The sequence below is a fragment of the Lolium perenne genome, chromosome 4, assembly GCF_019359855.2.
Source record: "Lolium perenne isolate Kyuss_39 chromosome 4, Kyuss_2.0, whole genome shotgun sequence".
In the NCBI taxonomy this organism is placed as follows: Eukaryota; Viridiplantae; Streptophyta; class Magnoliopsida; order Poales; family Poaceae; genus Lolium; species Lolium perenne.
The window spans coordinates 332,138,268-332,144,743 of record NC_067247.2 but is presented as its reverse complement, the minus strand read 5'-3'; the positions used below and the strand labels follow the sequence as shown (position 1 = coordinate 332,144,743).

The 6,476-nt window shown below is 43.7% G+C and overlaps 1 protein-coding gene across 1 annotated transcript; it reads left to right on the top strand.

Moving 5' to 3' along the window:
- Positions 1-1,917: 1,917 nt before the first annotated feature.
- Positions 1,918-6,155, top strand: LOC127296479 (probable glucan 1,3-alpha-glucosidase). Its single transcript, XM_051326559.2, has 6 exons — positions 1,918-3,541; positions 3,645-3,918; positions 3,996-4,131; positions 4,358-4,568; positions 4,651-4,857; positions 5,511-6,155. The coding sequence occupies exons 1-6, from the start codon at positions 1,973-1,975 to the stop codon at positions 5,877-5,879; spliced, it is 2,766 nt and encodes a 921-aa protein (XP_051182519.1). The 5' UTR covers positions 1,918-1,972; the 3' UTR covers positions 5,880-6,155.
- Positions 6,156-6,476: the final 321 nt, after the last annotated feature.

Here is a 6,476-nt window from a genome sequence, read left to right as displayed (position 1 = left end):
ATGGGTTTTACATTTTCATTGTTTACCTCACTAGAGATAAATGAATGCTTATGATATTTCATCTATTGACAATTAAATGGTCTTGTTTGTTCGTGGTAGCATATTTGTTATTCAACATCATGTCAAAGTACCTAAGGCAATACTTTGTTTTACGTAAACTTAGTTTGTGAAGTTTTCTTTTACTAAGGGATTATTAATGATATGTATTGCATCATCTCAATGTTATTTATGTGATTCCCATATAAATGCTTATCAACCGCTACATGAAGTTTTATTGCTATTAAGTTGTTACGTATAGCTATATTCATGCCACCATGATTCAAGTCGAATTTTCTACGTAAGAAACACCGTTTACTTGGGAAATGCACTTTGGCTCATAGGAGCATATGCTCCCATTATGTGAATCCACATTTCAAAGTGTCAAAAAATTCTAAACTAAATTTTTACATGTACATCTAGACATTTTATATTGGTACACAAGTTTTCAAAAAAAACTAAAAATAATTGTGGCTCCTGTAAAAAAGACAAGTTTTGATGCTATAACACGACTACATACAGGATATTTTTTTGTCTTTTTTGTACACGCCATATAAAATGTTGTTTCTCCACGAAAATTTGTGCACTAACATAGAATGTCAAGATGTACACCAACAAATTTATATCAGAATTTTTTAACATTTTTAAAATTGTTTTTTAATTATTTTATATAATGAGAGCATTTGCTCCTATGAGCCAAATTGCCACCTCCCGTTTACTTTACTTTGTATGATGTTCTATTTTCAGTTATATTTAAATCCAAAATTCAAACTTTGTATTGTTAGTTTGCATATTTGCAAACACCATTGATGCATCTTTACTTTTACTATTGCATTTGCATTAACTATAAATTTATTATATATTTGTTTTGATACTTACACATCTGTGTGTCTGGCAAACACCACGGTGGAGTTGGAGGCACAAAACATGTGCTTTGTTATTGTAGATCCCTTGAAGAGGATAAGGAGAGTAAACTGTTATTTCTTTGATAGTTCGATATAAACCCTCGAGTCATCCTCATGGGGAAAAACTTTTATTGCTACACCACTTTGTGTTTGGATACCCAAGGAGTTGGTATACATTTGTACTTTTGTTGCCATCAGTACTCTACCTCGTGCTTTGGAAGTAGATAAGAAATTTGACCCGTCGAGGTCCAGATCAAGAGAAACAAAATATTGCATGAAAGTTTAGGTATAAAATCAACGATAACATATTTCTACATATTTTGGACAATCATAGTTACATTTGGCTTGAAGTAATGCAAACGGTTAGTTTTCAGACACAAAACCTAAATATTCCTAGCTTAACTAAGTTCAACAATAACTTTAAGTTAGTCAAGATGAGCTCAACATATATCTGACAAGTGATAAACAATAAATGTAACTTCAAGCTTAAAAGGTTATCAAAATAAAATAAACCTGGTTATAGTGTTAACCATTGCACACATAGACCGAGATATATCTCAAGCTCAAAGGCTATCACAATGAAATGATTATCTCGATGTTCACTTACTCACTCATCCTAACATTCACTCGTGGATTTTTCTTCTTCTGACGAGACATAATCTATCAATGCAAATATCAGTGCCTTCATATTCGATTCTTTGGATTTTTTTAGATTAATAACACTGTAACATTTTAGTTCTCAGTTTTTCTTTGAGAATATTTTAGTTCTCAGATAGCACACATGACACATGTGTTTAGTCAACTCCTCATGAACTATGTAAAAAAAAAAAACTCCTCATCAACTAAAGCCCATGCCTTCATATATTTCCAGTTCAAAAAAAAACTGAAGTCCATGCCCAAGGCCCGCTCTGCGTCCAACACGACTGCACGATCGGCCCATCCATCCAAGGTCGACCTGCCCCACCTCCTCCAAAGACTCCGGCCAAGTTCGCTGCTCCACCAGTCCCCAGACCAGATCCGGCGCCGCTGCCATGGATCCACCGCCGCTGCCGCTGCCGCTGCCGCGCGTCCTCCGCCTCGCCCTCCTCCTCCTGCTGCTCGCTTCCCCCGCCGCGCTCGCCTGGAAGAAGGACGAGTTCCGCAACTGCAACCAGACCCCCTTCTGCAAGCGCGCCCGCACCCGCGCCCCGCACTCCCTCGACGCGCCGCTCTCCCTCGTCGCCGGCTCCCTCGCCGTCTCCCCCGACGGCGCCCTCACCGCCGAGCTCTCCCACCCCTCCCGCCCGCGCCCGCTCCTCCTCCGCCTCTCCGCGCTGCCGCCCCACGCGCTCCGCCTCCAGATCGACGAGGACTACTCCACCAGCACCCCGCCGCACCGCCGCTTCCACGTCCCCGACGTCCTCCTCCCGGACGTCGACTCCCGGACCCTCCACCTCTCCAAACCCCAAACCGTCGCGGGGGGCGCCTCCACCGTCGCGCTCTCCTCCGACCTCGACGCCGTCCTCAACCACGACCCCTTCGAGCTCACCGTCCGCCGCGCCGGCTCGGGCGACCCCGTGCTCTCCTTCAACTCCCACGGCCTCTTTGACTTCGAGCCGCTGCACGAGTCCAGGCCCGAGGGCGAGACCTGGGAGGAGCAGTTCCGGAGCCACACCGACACGCGCCCCCGCGGCCCGCAGTCCATCTCCTTCGACGTCTCCTTCCACGGCGCCGACTTCGTGTACGGCCTCCCCGAGCACGGCTCCACGTCGCTCGCCCTCCGCCCCACCCGCGGCCCGGGGGTCGAGGAGTCCGAGCCTTACCGCCTCTTCAACCTCGACGTGTTCGAGTACCTCCACGAATCACCCTTTGGGCTGTATGGCTCCATCCCCTTCATGATCGGACATGGCCCGGGGGCGTCTTCAGGGTTCTTCTGGCTCAACGCTGCGGAGATGCAGATCGATGTGCTTGCACCAGGGTGGGATGGCGCCGCATCCACGGAGAATGGCCGAATCGACACGCTGTGGATGGCCGAGGCCGGCGTTGTTGATGCCTTCTTCTTTGTCGGGTCGGAGCCCAAGGATGTGATCAAGCAGTACATCAGTGTTACAGGTACGCCCTCCATGCCACAGCAGTTTGCGGTGGCATATCACCAGTGCCGATGGAACTACCGGGACGAGGAGGATGTTGCGGGAGTGGATGCTGGGTTTGATGAGCATGATATTCCCTATGACGTGCTCTGGCTCGACATCGAGCACACGGACGGCAAGCGATACTTCACGTGGGACCGCTCCACATTCCCCAACCCAGAGGAGATGCAGCGCAAGATAGCAGATAAGGGGAGGAAGATGGTAACTATTGTAGACCCACACATGAAGAGGGATAGTGGGTACTACCTCCATGAGGAAGCCACTGCTAAGGGCTACTATGTGAAAGATGCAAGCGGGAATGACTACGATGGCTGGTGCTGGCCTGGCTCATCATCTTATCCTGACATGTTGAACCCTGAGATACGGGACTGGTGGGCTGATAAGTTCTCCTATCAAAACTACAAGGGATCAACTCCAACACTGTACATTTGGAATGACATGAACGAGCCATCTGTCTTCAACGGCCCTGAGGTATGTCGCTATATTGCAATATGCCTGTGCATTATCTTGCAAACTTGAAAACATTATATGTTTGAATTGAATAAATCATTGTTGTATTTTATCTCTTGAATAGGTCACCATGCCTAGGGATGCAATACATAATGGTGATGTGGAACACCGAGAACTGCACAACGCATATGGGTATTACTTCCATATGGCTACTTCAGATGGGCTTGTCAAGCGAGGTGAAGGTAAAGACAGACCATTTGTTTTGTCAAGAGCCTTTTTTGCTGGAAGTCAACGCTACGGGGCAGTTTGGACGGGCGATAACAGTGCAGATTGGGATCACCTTAAATCTTCTATTCCGATGGTTTTGACCCTTGGTCTTACTGGCATTACCTTCTCTGGTGGGTGGACCTAAATAACAACTTCGCCTCAGTAATCCTGATGTTAGAAGCCTTACTAACATGCAAAGCTTTGACAGGTGCGGATGTTGGCGGATTCTTTGGTAATCCAGAACCTGACCTGTTGGTGCGTTGGTACCAAGTAGGAGCTTTTTATCCTTTCTTTAGAGGTCATGCTCATCATGACACCAAGAGGCGCGAGCCATGGTTATTTGGGTAATGCCACAAATCGTGAACTTTATGGTTTTTTATTTTATTTTAGAAGTTCTCACCCTAGCTGATAATCTCATATAAAAAACTGGCTGATAGTTGAGAAAAATCGTTGATGATGACGTGACTTCACTGTCATCTATGCAATTTTTCTTCATAAACTTAGTTTGGCAAGGTAGATCACAAATGATGTTTGTTTTAAGGCTAATATATTCTTTCCTACTTACTACAGAGAGCGAAAAACTGCCCTCATGAGGGAGGCAATACATATGCGCTATTCATTGCTGCCATACTATTACACTCTGTTCCAAGAGGCTAGTGTAACTGGTGTTCCTGTTATGCGTCCTCTGTGGCTGGAATTCCCTGATGACAAGGAAACATATAATAATGGTGAGGCTTTTATGGTTGGGCCTAGCATTTTAGCCCAAGGAATTTATGAGGAGGTAAGTGACAGTGCATACATTTTCCCCTGAATAAATAACCCATGTTTTGCTTGAAGTTGCAACATACCTGTTTCACATACAGGGCCAGAAATCAGTGTCGGTTTACCTTCCTGGTAAGGAGCTGTGGTATGACTTGAGAAATGGATCTCCATTCAAGGGAAGTGTCTCACACAAGCTGCAAGTTTCAGAAGATAGCATACCAAGCTTCCAAAGGGCAGGTACAATTGTGCCAAGAAAGGATAGATTCAGGCGCAGTTCTACGCAGATGGTCAACGATCCATACACCCTGGTATGTTGAACTTTTTTTTTACATAACTAGCATTTAAATGTGGTTGTGTACTCATATAGCTCTTTCCTATCTCATAGCTCCTGGTCGTTATTTCTTTGATGCGCGACTGGTCGTTATTTGGTTCACCTGTTATTTCTTTGTTGCGTGACTAGCCATTATTAGTGTTATTAAATTATTGTCTACCTGGCATCTCATAATATTTTTCCTGATGAAAAGTTACATGTGAACCTATTATTTTTGTATACTAAAGAAAGGTTCCATGTGAACCTTACTCAGCTAGCCCCTTCGCTATTAGTTGATGTTGTTATGATGACCAAATAACATCATTTTGCTAGTGTTGTTGAATTATTAGGCTCATTGGTCTGTTAGTCAGGGTTGCTGTGATTTGATCACTTGAATTGAGCATTGTACATGCATTATCTTGTTCCAACACAAAACCAGCTGAATAATAAATATCAAATCTGTTTGGTTGATGTAACCATTCGCTGTGCTCCGATCCATATTATTTGCCACTAGTATGGATGTACCTAGAACTAAAATACGTCTAGATACATCAGTATTAGCAGCAACTAATATGGATTGGAGGAAGTACATTACTAGTATGGTTTATTCTTTCAAGTAGACTATCTAACTTTGTAATTTTGCAATATCAGGTGATAGCCCTCAATAGCTCGGGTTCTGCAGAAGGTGAACTTTATGTGGATGATGGGAAAAGTTATGATTACCAGCAAGGGGCATTCATCCATCGGCGTTTTGTATTTGCCGACAATAAGCTAACTTCGATCAATATTGCCCCTGATATTCTGGGCAAGAAGGTATTTTCGACTGAGTGTGTGATTGAAAGAATTATAGTCCTCGGGTTATCATCGGGAGCAAAGAAGGCTATTATTGAACCTGGGAACCAAGAAGTGGAAATTGATCTCGGACCGATTAGTTTAAGGAGTGGTTCGAGGTCTGTTGCTCCAACAGTCAGGAGGCCTAATGTTCGTGTTATAGATGACTGGACCATAAGAATAGCATGATATGCAAGCCCATTCACTTCTGGATCCTGATAAAATTGGCAAGTTAGAAGGGTAGTAGCCTCGCAAGTGTTTATCTGTGGACACCCAAATTTCATTGTTGTGGTGGCATCAAAATTTCTGCATGTACCTGGTACGCATGCTGTTTCTACTGCCAATTTTGACATAAGCGGAGACACAAATTGCTGATGTATACTTGTAGCTTTTATACTGATTTGTGTGCCACGGTCCGGTGTATGTGATGTGGAACATTACATTTTAATAGCTTTTTTAAATTTAGATGGTTCTTGGTGACTTTGTCTGAGGTTACGGATTTATTGTTCATGAAATTCTTTTGTAAGCGCTATATCCCTAGGAACTTGCTAAGTGAGCTTGGGAGGACATGCTCCTGGCTTAACAAACAAAAAAAAAGTACATTCTTTGAAAACGTTTAAAAGATTTTTGTGCCCTGTGAGAAAACAACAAACTCAGTAAGAAGATGTTTTTTTAGATCCAAGAAGATGCACTTCTATTAACACATTTATTTGTCTGGTGACATTCTTGCTATTTTGCTGAACTCAAAATGGCATGTTTTCGTACAGAAAATTGCAGATAAATAGT